This window comes from Podarcis muralis, chromosome 14 (genome assembly GCF_964188315.1).
Source record: "Podarcis muralis chromosome 14, rPodMur119.hap1.1, whole genome shotgun sequence".
NCBI lineage: Eukaryota > Metazoa > Chordata > Lepidosauria > Squamata > Lacertidae > Podarcis > Podarcis muralis.
In genome coordinates this window covers 10,684,169-10,703,445 of record NC_135668.1, presented here as the reverse complement: position 1 = coordinate 10,703,445, position 19,277 = coordinate 10,684,169, and the positions used below count along the sequence as shown (strand labels likewise).

Sequence of the window (19,277 nt, the reverse complement as noted above, 5' to 3'; positions counted from 1 at the left end):
TATGCCAAGAGAAAAGTTAAATGAGAGACGATGGGGAACAGGGTGGGATGTTTTTATGTCCAACAAATAAGGACCCAGATAATCAAATCTTAACTTGCTGGTTTGAGGCACTATTTATATAGTCCAAAGCACTCTAAATGTCATGAAAACTAGTGGAAATTATGAAAGAGTCAAACATTGCCTCAGAGGATGGCAAGCTATTACTGGTTAGTGCAGACAACACTGTAGAATAAGTATCTGGAAGAAGGCAATGCCCTACATTTCTAAATAAACACACAATCTCGTCAAACGTTGAAGACTAAGTAAGACATTTTCTTTCCAGTTAGATTGTTCCTCAGCATAGTAACAAGCCCTCAAGACAATGACTTCATCTCTCTTTACCTGGGAAGAGCTGACAATTCTTCTTTTATCTTTGCACCAGTCCATGCAGAGGACTTTATTGCCATGGCCTTTCAGCGTCCTTCTTGTCTTCATCACAAACTGACCCAAGGCCTCCACACGCTCCGCCACTTGATGAACTGCAGGGAATTCAAGACAGAGAGTCACTGTGTGCTTTGGCAATGCATGCAAAGCTCCAAGATGATGCTCGCAAGTTAAGGGAAAGGTTGTCAACAGGCCTGAAGCCTTAACTGTCATGGCCAAGGGGCCTCAGGGGTGTGGGATTGTTGCAGAGCATGAAATAGAAATGATTTTATGGCATACTAATAAGAAGTGGGGGAGAAATCCATTTTTGTTTGCATTTTAAGAACAAACTATCCAATTTGCATTTCTCAAACCAATATGTGAAGTGAAACACACTCTTTGAAATTCACATTTCTCCTAATTTTGCAATGCAATGTATACATAAGTGCATTAGGGGAAACGGCTTTCAAAAATGTACATGCCAAGAGAAATTCACCCTAAAATGCTGATGAGTTTTCAGTAGGGTTAAATTTTTTTATAAACACCACAAATTGGAGACAGAAATGTGCAGAGCTGATTTGAAGACTGGGAAAAATGAGCAATTGAGAGAAGCTAAAATTGATGGTTTCGTCCATCCATACAAATAAAACGACCTTTGTATAAAAAAAGGTAATTTCATAAAATTGAGAAATAAAGGCCTGTGGTTGTACTCAGCTAAGTCCTACTCTAAGGTGACGCCCTGAAATTAAATTATCCCAGTGGAGGACGTTAAGTTGATTTCTAATTAATAGTTCACCCACTTTTTCTTATATCTTCAGAAGTAAACAGACTCTTTTATTTATCTAAAGGTTTGTCTTGTCCGTCCTCCAAGAAGCCCCGAGTGGTATACATTTTTATTCCCTCTCCCACCCACACACTTCCTTCTCACAACAGCCCTGTGTGGTAGGCTGGGCTGAGAGGGGTCACCCCATGAGCTGCTTTTCCCAGCGGGCATTTTTTTTTGTTTTTGTGTGAAAGCTGAAGATTCAGGGAAGCGTCTGGAATTAGCCCTGAAGAGGCCAGGTCCCTGACTGCTTCCACTGCAGGCTTCGGGCTTGCTGGGTTGCAACCCAGAGATTTACATGGTGCGCAATGAAATAACTGTGTATCTTGCGCTGCCCCTTATATAATGAGGCAAGAGAAAAATTTTTAGCACCTATAATGACATGATTTTATATCTCCTCACAGACACAGATAAGTATGTGTCCTGGCGTGTAGCACTCTTTGAAACTGCCACTAGGAAAATTAGAGCAAATTATATAGCCAAGGTAGCCACCAACTGTAAAGGAGATGAATTTATTTGACCCTATCTACATCAAGCTATTCCTGCCAACCTAGCAGTTCGAAAGCACGTCAAAGTGCAAGTAGATAAATAGGTACCACTCTAGCAGGAAGGTAAATGGCATTTCTGTGCACTACTCTGGTTCGCCAGAAGCGGCTTAGTCATGCTGGCCACGTGACCCGGAAGCTGTACGCCAGCTCCCTCAGCCAATAAAGCGAGATGAGCGCCGCAACCCCAGAGTCAGCCACAACAGGACCTAATGGTCAGGGGTCCCTTTACCTTTACCTTACTTCAAGCTATATTCTATCTTTATGTGAATGTGAAGTTGCAGCACAGACCTCTGGCTTACAACTATAGCAAAGTGTGCATGCCTAAAGTTCAAGGCAGGCCTCTGCTTTCTACTGGTGGAACACAATGGTCCCAAATACTGTTTGGGCACCTACTGTTATTTCCTGAACTGGCAGGGCTGTCATTTTATTTTATTTTTGGACAGGACTCCTGGACCCAGTAATGATGGGCAATGCTTTATGTATGACTTATTTGGCTGCAGCTCAAACAACCCTTTCCTCCCTCTTTTTAAAGTTACTCATTGATTTATTAGCCTTTCAGTCATCATCCGAAAAGGAAAGCACTCAGTTGCATCTCCCTGAAAGAAGGAAAGATCCTCTTTTCAGCTGCAAAACTGAGAAGAACATCCCTGCATAGCAAAAGCCACAGCCAATGACCACCATTGAACCATTTTCTAACTATAAAGCCTTAGAACCTATTAAGCCTATATTCAGTGACTCCCAAGTAGCATTTAGTGGCTCCCATATCTAGTGCCTCCTAGACCTGTTTTGTTATTAATAGCCTTCTACACAAACATCTCAAGGTGATGTACAAGGAAAAAAGCAAAAGAGCAGTTAAAAACACCAAGAAATGATCCATTTTAAAAAACAGAACAATACAAAATAGACACTGGTGGCAAAGACACACCTATGCAACTGGTAAGACCTGCCAGAAGAAAAATGTCTTCAATTTAAACCCTGGGATTCAGGATCTGAGGGTCTAATAGTTATTTCCTATTTCCTTCATTTCACAAAATTTATAAATGATGGTTTAAAAAAATCAAAAGATTTTACAAAAAGTTAAAAACAATAAAATTGTGATTTATTTATTTTTACAACCATACTTAAAAACAAGCAAAAGTTTCAATACTAAAACAAACTGCCTCGACTTTCTGAGCATCTGGGTAGGCTTGCCTGAAGAAGGATGTTATTAGCAGGAGCCTAAAAGAGTACAAGGGACGCAGGTGGCGCTGTGGGTTAAACCACAGAGCCTAGGACTTGCCGATCAGAAGGTCGGTGGTTCGAATCCACGTGATGGAGTGAGCTCCCGTTGCTCAGTTCCTGCTCCTTCTAACCTAGCAGTTTGAAAGCACGTCAAAGTGCAAGTAGATAAATAGGTACCACTCCGGCGGGAAGGTAAACGGCGTTTCTGTGTGCTGCTCTGGTTCGCCAGAAGCGGCTTAGTCATGCTGGCCATATGACCCGGAAGCTATACGCCGGCTCCCTCGGCCAGTAAAGCGAGATGAGCACCGCAACCCCAGAGTCGGTCACGACTGGACCTAATGGTCAGGGGTCCCTTTGCCTTTAAAAGAGTACAGTAAAGGCACCTGCTTGATCTCAATAGGCAAGTATTGGTGCTGCCTCATTATACAATGGGGCTCTTGCAACAATGGAACGGGCGTTACGTGGCACCTGCAGCAGTGCCAATTCTGTCATTTGAAGCAGTCAAGTGGGCACATGTGGGGATAGACAAACTGGTCCCAAGTTGTTAATAGTCACACTTTGAACCTGGCCCTGGTAGCAAATTGATAACCAGTACAGATATGTTCTAAATCTCTGACGTTTATGAGAAACCCGGGGAACTATTTTCCTTGCAAGCAGATTTTCTGGTAGAGCAGAGTGAGGAGCTTATGGCTTCCTAGATGTTACAGGACTACAATTCCCATCATCCCTGACCACTGGCTATGCTTCAAGTCAGACGGTGAAGCTTTAAGGCTCTAGTTATCCACAAGAGAGCAGAGCCTGGAAACAGGAGTCTGAGCACAGGTGCCCAAAGGCTTATCCACACTTACCTTTCCAGGCAAGGTCCACACTTTAAAGCTCAGACACTGAGCCTTTTTCTTTTTTCTTCTTGCCCCAGAGCTTTTCCCACGAAAACCTGCTCTTTAAAGCTCAATTGGAGCAAACTGCAATCCAAATGGACGTTTGCTCCAATTGAGCGCTAAAGAGCAGGGTTTTTGTAGGGAAAGCTTTGGGGGGCATTAAACCCCAAAACACTCAGATTTGTGCCTGGAAAGATCAGGGGAAAAGGTAAGTGGGAATAATCCCTAAGAGTTGCTCACTTGTCGCTCTCCATGGTCCTGCATCTCGTGATCTTGTCTTGCTGCCTTCCCTCTGTGGGATTCAGCATCATGACACATTCCTTAGCGTTTTGATTGATTATTTTTATTGACAGTTCTTTTGCTTTATTGGATTCTAGCCTTGATTTTAATGAGTTGTTGTTGTTTGCTTGGTAAACCACTTTAGAGGGGGTCTTTGTTTGGGGTTTGTTTGTTTTTTTTGGTATATTAAGCAACCTCCAAATTGATTAAATAAAGAAATAATGGTTAACAGGAAAGTATGTTTAAAGCTCACATGCTCACAAATTTATTGACAGCTGCACGAATTATGATAGCTAGGAAGTGGAAGGGGCAAGCAGAATATAAAATGGAAGAATGGTATAAAGAGGTGTGGGATATAGCTACTAATGATAAATTAACATGTGCCATTAAGATAAGATGGGGAATATGCAGGAGAAATTATTTTGAGGAGATATGAAGGATGTTTGTAGAATTTGTACTGTTAAAATGGAAAGGGGTCAAACCATCACAAGAGGTGTTGAAATTTTGGAAGGTTGGATAGTTACAATGGAATGGTCTCAGGGGTGGTGTGCACATTTTTATTCTTATTTATGTACGATTATTACTTTGTTAAAATAAAAAACAGTAATTAAAAAGGGAAAAAATAAAGCCTTCATTTCATCTGAACAACAACATAGTAATAAAATACTTGAGGCTGCAGCCCTATACACACTTAAAGGTAAAGGTAAAAGGGATGCCTGTTAGGTCCAGTAGTGGCCGACTCTGGGGTTGCGGTGCTCATCTTGCTTTACTGGCCGAGGGAGCCGGCATTTGTCCGCAGACAGCTTCCAGGTCATGTGGTCAGCATGACAGGCACTTCTGGTGAACCAGAGCAGTGCACAGAAACGCCGTTTACCTTCCTGCCAGAGCGGTACCTATTTATCTACTTGCACTTGGACGTGCATTCGAACTGCTAAGTGGGCAGGAGCAGGGATCGAGCAATGGGAGCTCACCCCATCGCGGGGATTCCAACCACCAACCTTCTGATCAGCAAGCCCTAGGCTCTGTGGTTTAACCCACAGCGCCACCTGCATCTTACTTGGGAGTAAAGCCCATTTGACTCAATAGGACTGAATATTTATGTTGACACTTTAAGGACGTAAGAACAGCGTCCTGCTTCCACAGAGGCTGAACAAATGCCCCCAGAAAGTCCGAAAGCAGGAATGAGTTGGTCACCATGTACACCCCAACTTTGGGGGCCCATTTGCAAACAGGGGGGGACTGTTCTGGATCCCATGCACACAAACATGCAGCCTCCCTCTTGCCCCCCTTCCCACCAATGACACTTAAAAATGTACCGTAATTTGGGTGTCCCCACCCTGCAAGCCTCTTTGGGCATGTGCAGCGGGCAGGGGCTAATCTTACAGAAGATTGGAAAAGAGAGGGGGGAGAGGGAAATAGCCTTTTTCCTCCAGCTGCAATTTCTAGGAAGATCAAACCCCACCTCACCCCATAACAATCAGTCAGGCTTGAAAAAAAGTATTTCATTGGCTCCAATAGAAGGCTTTTTCAAGTCTAACTGAAACATGAGAGGGGCATGAGAGGGACACAGAGCCAGTAGCAATGGGGTCTTTTTTTTTAAAAAAAAAAAAAGTATTAAAGATTTTCAAGAAATAGAAAGGAACGTGCAATGTCTCTTTTTTGTTGTTAAGATTATAAAGTCTTTTGGTTACGTTCAGTGTAAGACAACATGCACTTAGGTTTGAAAAAAGTGTTATATTGTCTACAATACAAGGTTTATTATTAAATGAATTGTGGTGTTGGTAGGATCTGGGGGCAGATGGATTACCGCTGGGGAAGGGAGAAGCTTCTTTCAAGCCTAATTTCAGCAGGTGGGGTGAGGGGAATGGGACCCAGCAAGCTCTTGCAGGTGCAAGCACACCTGTGAGTGTTGTGCCGGCATCCCCATGCAAATCTAAAAAACAGATGGCAGGGATGGTGATCCTGTGACCCTACAGATGCCGGACTACAACTCCCATCAGCCCCAGCTAGCATGGCCCCCATAGAGCCATGGATTATGGGAGTTGTGATTTAGCAACATTTGGAGGGCCGCAGGTTCCCAAAGCACAGCTCTGAATGCTGTTATTCTTCTCAGCCAACTTAAAAGTTTCCCTGCCTTCCCAAATAGCAACTCCCCCTCCATCTTCCAGCCCTGTAAAGCAGCCTTTGCCAACATTGTGCCCTCCAGATGTTTTGGCATGTAGATCCCATCAGCCCCCAGGCACCACAGCTAACGGGTTGGCAAAGGGCTGCTCTAAAGAGCTCTGGAAACAAGCAAGGCTGGGGAATCCTCTCCTTCTCAGGAAGTCAATCTACCCTCCTGTTTCCAATATTTGCAGACAGCAGCAGATGGATTTAATCAGGCAGGGCTTTTAAGACAGCAGAGGGGGGAAACTGAGTGGATTTTTTTTTTTTAAATGCAACTGTTAAATAAAAGACAGGTGCCCTGCGGCTTGCGCCTGCCCCTGTTTCTCATTGGGTCGCCTTAAACGCTCTCCCCCGGCCTGGATCTGGCTACCAATATTACAGGAACCGAGCATCAAGCTCATCCTTGCGTGCACATCGCCTCTTGCATTTCCTGGCATGTTTACATCTCAACAAGCACCCCCAACCCCCACGAATACACACACATCTGCTTCTGAGGATCAGGCATCCAGCGACGACAGGGGATTATTCCACTCCTCCTGCCTCGATAAATAAATAGCTTTTATTTACAGCCCCCGCCCCACTTTATTTCCAGGCTTTCGGATTCGAAGGCAGCAGCTAGCTAGTGATGCTGTTGGATATGACGATGATGCGAAGGGCGATTTCCTTGCAGCCACGCTCGGAAGAAGCACAACACGGGGAGGGGCAGGTGGAAGAGACGGACGCGGAGGGAGGGGGAGGCAGGATCCCCGGATCTCCACCCCCGATCTCCCATCGAACAAGCCCAGCACCCCACCCACCCCCCAGGATCCTTGGGCCACCCCCCAGAATTGCTCCTATGATGCGCAGCTCCCTGCTCCTGTCTCTCCCTCTCTCCTGCCATCTCTGCTTCGGATGGAGGGCAGCCTCTCCAAGGCAGACACCCCCGCCACCCCCTTCCCGGCCCCGGACTCACGCTCCACGTCGTGCAGCTTGGCCCTCTCCTCCTCCAGCTTGCCCTTGAGGCTCTCGGCCTCGGTCTTCAGCGACGCCAGGGTCTCGTTCTCCTTCAGCCCCTCGGTTGCCATCTTTGCAAGGAGGAGAGGGGGAAAGAGACAGTGAGGCGGGAGGAGGAGGAGCAGCAGCAGCAGCAACAGCAGCTCCGGATCCGCCCAGCGAGCAGGGAAGAGGGAGGCCCCGCCCTCCTCGACGCTGATTGGCGCGCCCGAGGCAAGGCGGACGCTTGTCCCACTCGGGCTAGGCAGGGCCGGGCCGGGCGGAGGCATCTTCTTCCTGCACCTTAAACGGGAAGGGACCGGGCAGCGTGGGAATTTGGTTGGTTTGAGCATCATATGAGCGATTATGCAGGCTGGGACATACCTGCCCCCCCCCATAATTGCTCATTTGATGTGGCACATGCACACTGTTAAGTTGTGGGTGAACATATTAGGCAACACAGCAATTCTTCAAACAGCTCTTGTTTATTCACAGGCCTGAACAGAACAGAACTGAAGGGTTCAGCCAGCCTGCTTATATAGAGGTCCAGTACAACGCAACAGTAACCACTTTCTGTAACTATCCAATCACTGAACGTCACTTTCAATCCCTTATTTGCATATGTGGACCTGAGTGAAAACTATCTACAGTATCCCCCTGCTGGCCCAGGGTGAGAACTTCAGGACATAACACACACTATTTGAATGGCACTGCCCATTAACTTTGGGGGGCCCAGCACCCTCAAATACTTAACCGGGGCCCCAAGGACCCTCAGTACCTGGGAGCTAGCTCCTATGCATGGAATCGTAGATTTGGAAGGGATCATCCAGTCCCATGGTTCCCAATGTGGGGCACACGCCCCACGGTGGGGGCAATTTGGTTTTTAAGGGGGGCAATTCAAGAATTTCCTCAGTTCAATATTTCCTCATAGAGTAGCTCCATCCCCTTAATTGTTTTGATTGCTCTTTCCTGAAACTTTTCCATCTCTGCGATACCCCTCTTGAAGTGATAGTCAAGGTGATGTGCAAGAAAAATAGCAAAAGTTAAAAACACCAAGAAATTATCCATTTTAAAAAATAATACAAAATAGACACTGGTGGCAAAGACACACCTTTGCAGCTGGTAAAGCCTGCCGGAAGAAAAATGTATTCAGTTTAAATCCTGGGATTCAGGATCTGAGGGTCTAATAGTTATTTCTTATTTTCTTTATTTCATGTAATTTATAAATGATGGTTTTAAAAAAAATAAAAACAGTTTACAAAAAGATAAAACAATAAAATCGAGATTTTTTTTTACAACCATACTTATTGAAGTGATACTCTGATTTGTTTCTATTAGGTTTATGTGGGGTTTTTTTTCACTTTCTCATTGCATTTTATTTTTGTAAAGCACTTTGGGACATTCCGTTGCAGGAAGCAATTCATAAACTCATAACGGCGTATGTATACTTGGAAACTTCCAGTGGGACTGAGTCCCAAGGAAACATATGCTCTATCCGATAAATTTACAGTTTACAGTCATGCTTCAGGTTATGCATTTTCGGGTTGCGCACCACGCCAAACCCGGAAGTACTGGAACGGGTTACTTCCGGGTTCCAGCGCTCGCACATGTGAAGAAGCACTAAATCACGGTTTGTGCATAAGCGCCGAATCATGACCCGTGCATGCACAGACGCGGCGCTGCGGGTTGCAAACGTGCCTCCCGCACGGATCATGTTCGCAACCCGAGCGTCCACTGTATCTTATATAATTCCCTCCCTTCCATTTTTTTTTCAACCCAATGTTGTACCACTTCCTCCCCGCATCCACACATTCCCCCCCCCCCCAAATCAGTATGCAGCATAAGTTCGTTGAAGACCATTTTAAGAACCCAGTGAAATAGAACAAACCACATACCATTTCCACACATAGCGAGCAGTAGCTGAGTTTTTCCGATTTGCGGTATACCTCCCTGAGGGCTCTGTCTTTGGAACAATTGTCGCATGGGCCAAACACATTGGCCAAAAAGGTCTGGTCACACATCTTTGCTGGGAGTTGGAACTGAAAGAGACAAGAAGGGGGTGGAACAGGTAGGTGTTTGAGAATGAGGCAGGAAGCATTTCGCCAGGGCTGGCCCAGCCCACGTTTGTACACAACACACATTTAAAGCACAGGGTTTCCCTCCACCCCAAAGACTCCTGGGAACTTCAGTTTACTCCTCACAGAACTACAATTCCCAGCACCCTTCCATACTGCTCAACAACCCTGATTTAAGTGGGACATCAGAGAATTACAGAAGCCATCTCGACTTCTGACTGGATCCTGGAATGTCCCTCCTTTTGATCCACCTGAACAAAAGGTGCTTATTTTGGGGGGGATAAATCAGACAGAAATTCCCAGGTGTCAAAAAAGGTTATTTATTTATACTGCTACTGCGGCCTGTGTTTTGTTAGCCCAAGAATGGAAAACTAAAGAAGAATGGCAACTTAAACCGATGGAATATGCACAGCTTGCAGATTTAACATATAGAACAAGAGAACAAGGAAAACATCTGTTTAAAGAAGATTGGGAAATGTTTGTTGAATATATGGGTGAAAATTGTGTACATTTAAAAATGCTGGTAGCATTAAGATAAATTTGACAATTTTTAAGTGCTGTCCATGAAGAAAGAATGGGCCATGATAAAGAGACTTAGTGGTTCTTAATGGTAGGTGATGTTGCTGTGCTGTATTATATTATCTATGTACATAGATTTATTTCTTGGAGTTAAGAATAGATCTGAGATAAATTGTGTTCGCTGAGCCTGTATTTTATACAGTCTGTATATGATGTTTGTTTGATAATGTGTGGTGTGATATGCCTAATAAAGGATTTTGAATTGAAAAATTGAAAAATTTGACAGTATAAATAAGTTTTGATGGATGTAACAATGGAATATTCAATAGTAAAATATGCAGTGATTATGGTATGCAAACTGAACCACGGGAGAAGAAGAAGAAGAAGAAGGGGAGTCATTTATTTATTTATTTATTTATTTAAGTGGTAAAAGGATGTTAATTAGAAGACATTGTGATGGTGCAGCTCAGATATTTTTTCTCGACTATTGCCAACTTCTTTGGTTTTTTTTAATATAGCTCCTTTTTTCTGTTCATTTGTTCCTTCCTTCCTTGGATTCGATCAGTAAAGGCTCCAGCAATACTCTAGATTGTGAAGCGCCGGCTGTAAAACCTCCCCAAACAAACAGTCCTGGGAACTGTAATTTGTTAAGGGGGCTGGGAATTGTAGTTCTTTGTAGTAAACTATAGTTCCTATAAATCTTATTTTTGGTGGGGTGTACATTAAATGAATGCAGCCCTTCAGGGACAAGGAAAAAAGTATGCCGGGACGACGACAAAACAAGGGTAGGCACAAAGAATCTCAGAATATACGGAATATACAAATATGGAAAAGCAAGAGGTCGTTCCTCAATCCATTTACTGTTATTGTAACCATTTCAAAGTTGCTTTACTTTTTACATTTCTATTAAAAGCCACCTAGCAAGAGCTCACCCTAAAAGGCAGGGAAGAAAATAATAAAACAAACCAAAGAGCTGCATTTTGATCTGCTGTAAAAATTAGCTATATTGCTTAGGGTTTGAGACTTCCAAGTCAAAATATCATACTGCTTACCTTCTTTTCCCTGGAGCAAGAACCTTTTGCCTTCCAGACACTTCAAAGGAATAATCTTCTGTGCAAGTAGAATTGCACAAGGACAAGCTTAATGCTGAGGTAATCTCCTTAGAGGGTATTAAGACACAAGCCTGCACTTTTGGATTGTAGCACCTTCCACGTTGCTGGTTTACGTGCCAGAGACTAACAATTGTTCTCAGTGGAAAACTCTCATGGGTGCAAGAGAAAATCCCAGGATACCAATTTTACACATCAGTCAAATTGTGCCCTTTTTAAAGTCATGGTTCCAGGCTTTACATGCTTTTATTCTGTATGAAACATGCTTACAGATATCAATCAAAAAGGCCCCCGAGCGAGGCCTTTGCATCAAAGTGGGAGCCATTTTGAATCCATCTGTATGGCATTCAGTTTCCTGTCAGCCATTAACCGATCAAAAGGCTTCAAAGCAGGGGGGAAATTATTCCTTAAAATGAGCCCAGCAGTCATACTTATCTAGCCTGTGTCTTTTAATCTGTTCTACAATGCTATCTATTTTATAGGCCAGGGCTTAGAAAATGGGAGTTATTGTGCACATTACTTGTGAGCTAAGTCTTTTAGCATCCGCCCCCCCCCCCAATGAAATCCATCCTCAGCATAGCTGTCAAGTGTCCCTTATTTGAAGGGACAGTCCCTTATTCTAGCGCCATGCCCCGCTGCTGTCCCTTATTGATAGATGTCCCTTAAATGTCCCTTAAATGATGTGCCTTAAATTTCAAAGGAAGCAGCTCCTCTCCCTGCTGGCCAGGGAGGAGGGAGGCTCCAACTGTGTTGCTTGGCTGTGTTGCTCACCCAATAAGAAGTCTAAGAACGACTGGGGGGTGGAGCTTGCATGCCTTGTGTGCGGCTAGTAGTTAATGCAAGCTGAGGGGTTTTTTGAATGCTTTACGCCATTTTGTTGCACGTGCTGCTGCAAACTTTGCAGTGCAAAGCCAGGCCGGGGAGCCATCTTAAGTTGAGGCTGCATAGGCCTTGTGGTGCATGTGATTTAGATTCTGTTCATTTGAACCTCTGGTTACAAAGTTGGTTGGACAGTGTTCTCGAAGCTACCAGCATGAGTTTGACCAGACTGCAGGAGGACAGGAAGACTGGAGTGCCTGGAACAGGTGAGGCTGCAGGTCCCTTATTTTGGCTGCTGGTCCCTTATTTTCAAGGCTGCTGGTCCCTTATTTTCAAATCTGTAAGTTGACAGCTATGATCCTCAGTCGGCCACCGAAAGTTTAAAAGGTTTTTAGTGATAGTAAAGTAGTATAAACGTTGTTCTGAAGTAAGTCAGAGGAGTATTCTGCATTTTCAAGAACTCTGTGGACACCCCCCCCCCCAAAGTATCTGGATAAGGCCATCCCAGAAACCAATGTACAGATACAAAGCTGACCCAGTAATAGTTTGGTTTGTAACAGCGTAGAGTGATTCAATAAACTTTCACTTGCTTTGGTTGGTCATCTGATGAACAGGATGGTGTACTGTATCTCTGTAGAAGTTTTTGATAGCAATAAAAAAAGATTGTGCTGCACAATCACAGCTCTTGAAATCATATAGAAACAAACTCGTAATTTGAGGGCTCTCTTAAGCAACTGACATCACTGGATTCATGAAACAGTCAAGAAGCACATTGGAAGAATCAACCTCATGGTTCTTTAATCAGGTGTGTCGAAGCAATGATTCTTCAACATTAACTTTGTTGGACTGGTCATGTTGTGTGGATGCCTGATTATCGTCTTCCAAAGTAACTACAGTGGTACCTTGGGTTAAGAACTTAGTTTGTTCTGGAGGCCAGTTGTTAACCTGAAACTGTTCTTAACCTGAGGTACCACTTTAGCTAATGGGGCCTCCCGCCGCCGCCGCCATGTGATTTTTGTTCTCATCCTGAAGCAAAGTTCTTAACCCGAGGTACTATTTCTGGGTTTGCGGAGTCTGTAAGCTAAAAGTGTTTGTAACCTGAAGTGTCTGTAACCCGAGGTACCACTGTACTCTATTCCAAAATTATAATGGAAAGCGTAATACTGGTCAACAAAAGAGATATAAAAACTCTCTCAAGACAAAGCTTTAGGACTTCCGGTCTGCTGCGGAAGACAATAGCAGTGTACTAAGTGTCGTCCGCGACACAGAGCGGGCAGAAGGGCATGGAGGGCAGCGCTAGAGCTCAGCGCACCCCCCAAAAAAAACCCACAGGAGAGTGGGGACCCGAGGGCTCCAGCTGAACTCAGGAGAAAAGGGAGAAACATGCTAAGAGGAAGGCACGCTTGGCAAACCCTCACCGTGATCAACTCCTGCCCGGAAACCTATGTCCCCAGTGTGGAAGGACGTGTGGATCCAGAATTGACCACCACAGTCACTTATGGACTCACTGTTAAAACCGTGCTCATGGAAGACAATCTTATTTGGCTACGAGTGATCGCCAGAGAAGAAGAGGAACTCTCAGCAAACCCCCAATGCTTTGAATGTTTTCATTCCACTCTTACAGCAAAGAGGACCTGCAGCTGCTTCTGGCTCTAAGAACCCCAGCTCATCATAGGGCAGCATCAAGGACAGCCTCACTCTTCTACAAACACTGGCTGCCAATTAGCTTGCAGCCTAAGATTAAGGTGCTGGTTTGGGTGTATAAACCCACTGTAGCTTGGGACCAGGATAGCTGAAAGATTGTCTCACCCCTTACATACTATGATGGGTTGTGGGGGGACAGATTCCCCATAATTCCTTGGTGCTAGATACTCCCCAAAATTCCTAAGTTTAGTAAAAGTTAGACTTAATCAAAGTTTGATTAAACTTTGCCAAACATGGAAACGCCTTGGATTTTGTTATGCTAACAAGCCAAGCCAGCTCAGAGCCAGCTGGATGGGCCATTAGCAGAGGACAAAGGCCGGTGATGGACAATCAAGGAAACCATCAGAGGGCAAGGCTGCCAGGCAAGGGGGAAAGGGGCTTCTTCTTTGGGGGATGCTGGGACGCGGGTGGCACTGTGGGTAAAACCTCAGCGTCTAGGACTTGCCGATCGCATGGTTGGCAGTTTGAATCCCCGCAGCGGGGTGTGCTCCTGTCGTTCGGTCCCAGCGCCTGCCAACCTAGCAGTTCAAAAGCACCCCCGGGTGCAAGTAGATAAATAGGGACCGCTTACCAGCGGGAAGGTAAACGGCGTTCCGTGTGCTGCGCTGGCTCGCCAGATGCAGCTTGTCACGCTGGCCACGTGACCTGGAAGTGTCTGCGGACAGCGCTGGCCCCCGGCCTATAGGGTGAGATGAGCGCACAACCCTAGAGTCTGTCAAGACTGGCCTGTACGGGCAGGGGTACCTTTACCTTTACCTAGTGAGCAGGTTTAGAGTTTCAACTTTGAATGACAGTAGGTTGGGGGGAGGTCCTTGGAGTCAGCAGCAAGGGGGGGGGAAGAAAGAACTCCATGTGATCTGGGGGTGACAGGCTGTAAGCAAGCTATATAATGCATTTTAAATGGGCTAGTACATCTTCTAAAGAAAAACAATATCTAGAAACTCTAGCAGATCTCACTGCAGTTTTATCTTCAGGACTTCCACTGCAGAGGGAACAGATCTAAAAAGAGGTGAGCCAAAGGGATGGTCAGGTAAGGACCAATGTGAGATGAAGCACCATCCATGAGACTATTGTGTTGCTAGAGCTCACATCTGAAAGGAGTATATGCTAGAAGCTCCGAAAATTGCCACAACACAGCACTTAAATAATAAAAATATTTTTTTAATAAAACGACAATGACAACCTTGACACTGTAAAAGTCAGAATGCAACAGCGTGGTAGAAATGACATCTGGATTCTTCAGAATAAATGTGTTAGTGAGCTGTGTCACTAAAAAATTATTAGTGTGGAAACACCCCTGACATTCATCTGGGAACATGATGCCTATTTTGGATTTGTTTTTGCAACAGATGAACGCATCTTAGCAAGCTTCCCTCCCTTACCTGAGTTGTTTGAGTGTGAACCCAGATATGTGACAATAATCTGACACAATAAAAATCATGGTATAACCGCCATCTATTTCGTCTTATCATTTATATGCATACTTATTAAATAACCAAGATGAATGCTCCCATAAAACATACATATTGTTGTTTAGTCGTTTAGTCGTGTCCGACTCTTCGTGACCCCATGGACCAGAGCACGCCAGGCACTCCTGTCTTCCACTGCCTCCCGCAGTTTGGTCAGGCTCATGTTTGTAGCTTCGATAACACTATCCAACCATCTCATCCTCTGTCGTCCCCTTCTCCTTGTGCCCTCCATCTTTCCCAACATCAGGGTCTTTTCCAGGGAGTGTTCTCTTCTCATGAGGTGGCCAAAGTATTGGAGCCTCAACTTCACGATCTGTCCTTCCAGTGAGCACTCAGGTCTGATTTCCTTAAGAATGGATGCGTTTGATCTTCTTGCAGTCCATGGGACTCTCAAGAGTCTCCTCCAGCACCATAATTCAAAAGCATCAATTCTTCGGCGATCAGCCTTCTTTATGGTCCAGCTCTCACTTCCATACATATACAGACATGTAAATTTACAATGTTACAAATACTGTATCAAAGTAAAATATTACAAAGAATTGTCTTGTTAGTCCTTCATTATAGAAAGTTATTTAGTAATAGAGAACCACCATGGCCCCAGTGCCTTCTACATGACTGGAACCCGGTGCTGAGCACCTGTAAGCTACAATGAGGTCCAATCTACAAAAGGGAATAAGATTAAAGGCATTTGGAAGGGCCATAGGACATGCAGCAATCCATTTCTTACACCTCAATTTCCAAATGTTTTTCAAAAATTTATCTTCTAAGAAATATTACTTCACAGTGATTGAGGAAGCGCATAGATGAGTGGTGTTCATTTATCCTTCAAGAGATTGATTCTTTTTTAGTTTACAGTCATATCTTGGATCCCAAACACCTTGCGAGTTGAACGCTTTGGCTCCCAAACGCCGCAAACTCGGAAGTGAGTGTTCCAGTTTGCGAACGTTCTTTGGAACCTGAACGTCCGACGTGACTCGGAAACCGAGCCTTGGTTTCCAAACGTTTTGGAAGTCAAACGGATTTCCGGAATGGATCCCGATCGACCTCTGAGGCACCACTGTATATTTTATATTCTAGTGAGAAAGCCAAGCTTGAAGCTGCTGGGGATCTGTATCGTTTCCAGAGCATGCGGCGAAGGGGTGAAAGGAAACGTCACTTGAAAGAGATATTTCGTATCTAGCATCAACAGTGGAGAATTCTCTCTGTTGTTCAGCATAGCCTGGAATTGGAATAGAGAGAGAAAAGATTAAAGTAACAAGAGCTAAAGCTGCCAACAGGAACAGGTTTTTTTAAAAAGAAAGCACATGTCTTCTGAATGAGATGGTGATTTAATAATCATACCTGCACTTTACGAACGAATGATGGAGTCACCCTTTTCTCAAAATCATCTATGGGTGTGTAGGAGTTGAGGATTTTTACTATCTGTAGGGACGATTTAAAGAAATTCATGAATACTTCCGATACAAGTAAAAGCTGTAATGATTCTACAGTCATAACTGAAATATGTATTGAGGTTACCGCCCCCCCCCCCCAGGGCAGCAGATTGGAAAAACATCAAGGGGAAAGGGAGGTGTCAGGAGGGGCTGACATAGCGAATTGGAAATTGAGCAAAAAAGAGAAACCCTGTTATAATCCAAGGAATAATATGGGGACTCAGAGGATGGAGACGACGACAGCATAGGAAAATTTCAATTATGAAAAAGAAAATCCAGAAAAAAGAGGGTGGAGGAAAGACAGAGAAAAGGAACTGCTAAAAAAGCAATTTTAATGAAATGACTTGCACTTTAAAAGCGGTGCATGGCATTTCACCACAACTGTGCTTGCTTGCACAATGACCATTAGGTCCAGTCGTGACCGACTCTGGGGTTGCGGCACTCATCTCGCTTTATTGGCCGAGGGAGCTGGTGTACAGCTTCCGGGTCATGTGGCTAGCATGACTAAGCCGCTTCTGGTGAACCAGAGCAGTGCATGAAAACACCGTTTACCTTCCCGTCAGAGTGGTACCTATTTATCTACTTGCACTTTGACGTGCTTTCGAACTGCTAGGTTGGCAGGAGCAGGGACCGAGCAACGGGAGCTCACCCGTCACGGGGATTCAAACCGCCAACCTTCTGATCGGCAAGTCCTTGGCTCTGTGGTTTAACCCACAGCACCATCCGTGTCCCTTGCACAATGTTTACCAGGTTTCAAATAAGACTGTCTGTACAGCTAGGGAAGTTTCATAAACTGATACTTTAGGAATCTACCAAGCAAGGGAGGAAGACCCTAGGTTTAAGTACCTGCACAGCAGTGAGGGATGTGCAGCGTTCATAAATCTCTTTGGCATCCTCATCTGTGGTCTTTTTAACCTGAAGGAGCCAGGCTGCTTGGGAAAGAGGTTCCAACGTCTCCTTGGCAGAGCTACTCTGCAGATTCTTCTGCTTAAGCCACTCTTCGAGATAGCTGATATTACACCTAGGGAAGGAAAAGATAATTTGGTTTAAACTCCCTTTTGTTCAGAAGCTGGTAACACAAGCTGCTGCCCCAGAGCAATGTGCTATGGCAGAGTAAAATGTCTGGCATACTTTGTATGTAAAAATATTCCATTTATAAAACAACATGATGTTTCCCATTTTAGATTGCTCCCCGCCCCCCCAATTTCATAAAATTTAGAAAGTTCTTTTCAAAATGTTTCTTTATGATCATGCTCCTACGTCAGCATAGGATAAGGTTACCAGACATCCTCATTTCCCGGTGACAGTCCCTGGATTTACAAACCAGTCCCCATACAAAATCCATTGAAGTTGAAAAGTGTCCCCAGATTCATTGAAAAAAATCTGGTAACCTTAGGAACTCTTGCCCTATACACTGTGCAAGACTTTTAACGCAATAATGTTCAAAAAAAGGAATCAGTGATGGGCAATATAATACATACTGTGGTCTCCTCCCTGCTGACTTTTAGCCACCATACAATTATTTTTTTGACTGCCCTGGCTCTTCTAAATCTGTACTGAAATGCTATTATTTTAAAAGTGCAATGCTCCATGTATCTATGCAGGAGTAAGCCCCATTCAGTTCAAGGAATTCACTCCCAGAATTAGTGGCTATAGGATTGCAGCCTAAATTTTGTTTATCCTGTGGATTTCTGCTGCTTTTTCCGATCTGCAGATATGCTTTATGCCATTTGATTTTTAATTGTATTTTGGTTGCTATAACATTACCTTGGAGATTTTTCTTTTCTTAACTGACATGTTCTATTCTTACTCTTAATCTTATTCTTATTATTCACCTTATCTGCATCCCCTTTCGACAAGAGCACATATCCTTGCGAAGGAATAGACTGTTAAGGGTAACTGCTCCAATCAGAAAGAAAAGCTGCTTCACGGCCTGCTTTAGGAGCTCTGAGTCCAAGCCATTCTGACACATTGTGGTATAAAAATAGCTGAGCTGTTGCAGGATGGAGGTCATGGTGTAGGCATCTGTGTCGTCTATGCTGGAGGAGCGCTTGCGGAATCCAGTCGGTTTTAAGCCAGAAATCCCCTGGAGGCTTTCATACTCCAGCATTCCCGGCACTGGAAAAGATAACACAGAAAGCAAGCAGAAAATAAAAAATAAAAATAAACCAAGTTCCTTTATTGCTGCTATTTGGCTCTGGAAAGCAGTCCTGCTGTTTAAAGGTTTTAAATACCAGCTTACTTATTATTGCAGTAATGCAATAAAGAAGGGCATTTGGGTGGGCTTGAGATTTCCATTATTCAGTGAACACCGAGGTTATAACGAAAATATAAATGCTAAGAAATCCAGCAAGGCAGTCCTTGAAGCAGATTCATAATGTCTCTTCTCAAACTGCATTATTCACAGAACTGCACCTGCATTCATACAAACAGATAACGTAATCTTTTGACTGGTGTATATATTACACACACATACAGTATATGTGTGTGTGTGAGACCAGACTCTCATGTACACTGGAATGACACTGGATGATATAAACCCATATATGCTACTGCGGGAGAAATAAACTGAATAAGTTTAGGAATAATTTTCTTTGCATTTATGCTGTTTAATCTGCTAAATGCATATACAGTGGTACCTCTGGTTACGTACTTATTTCGTTCCGGAGGCTGTTCTTAACCTGAAACTGTTCTTAACCTGAAGCACCACTTTAGCTAATGGGGCCTCCTGCTGCTGCTGCTGCGCCGCCACCGCATGATTTCTGTTCTCATCCTGAAGCCAAGTTCTTAACCCGAGGTACTATTTCTGGGTTAGCAGAGTCTGTAACTTGAAGCATATGTAACCTGAAGCGTATGTAAC

General features: G+C 44.2%; 2 protein-coding genes across 3 annotated transcripts in view; both read right to left on the bottom strand.

Moving 5' to 3' along the window:
- The window catches only part of GNB5 (G protein subunit beta 5), a 36,020-nt gene extending 28,567 nt beyond the window's left edge, over positions 1 to 7,453 (bottom strand). For both annotated transcript variants that reach the window (XR_013390669.1, XM_028706237.2), the window contains exons 1-2: positions 7,270 to 7,453; positions 382 to 518 (exon numbers count right to left, since the gene is read on the bottom strand). Coding sequence is in view for 1 of the 2 variants with exons in the window: in XM_028706237.2 (XP_028562070.2) it covers positions 382 to 518; positions 7,270 to 7,381 (249 nt within the window). In the remaining variant the exon portion in view is untranslated. The remainder of the gene's footprint in view (positions 1 to 381; positions 519 to 7,269) is intronic.
- A 7,202-nt stretch (positions 7,454 to 14,655) lies between these two features.
- The window catches only part of MYO5C (myosin VC), a 55,056-nt gene continuing 50,434 nt past the window's right edge, over positions 14,656 to 19,277 (bottom strand). The window contains exons 38-41 of the mRNA XM_028706390.2: positions 18,253 to 18,535; positions 17,264 to 17,438; positions 16,326 to 16,406; positions 14,656 to 16,203 (exon numbers count right to left, since the gene is read on the bottom strand). Of these exons, the coding sequence (XP_028562223.2) occupies positions 16,051 to 16,203; positions 16,326 to 16,406; positions 17,264 to 17,438; positions 18,253 to 18,535 (692 nt within the window). The 3' untranslated portion in view covers positions 14,656 to 16,050. The remainder of the gene's footprint in view (positions 16,204 to 16,325; positions 16,407 to 17,263; positions 17,439 to 18,252; positions 18,536 to 19,277) is intronic.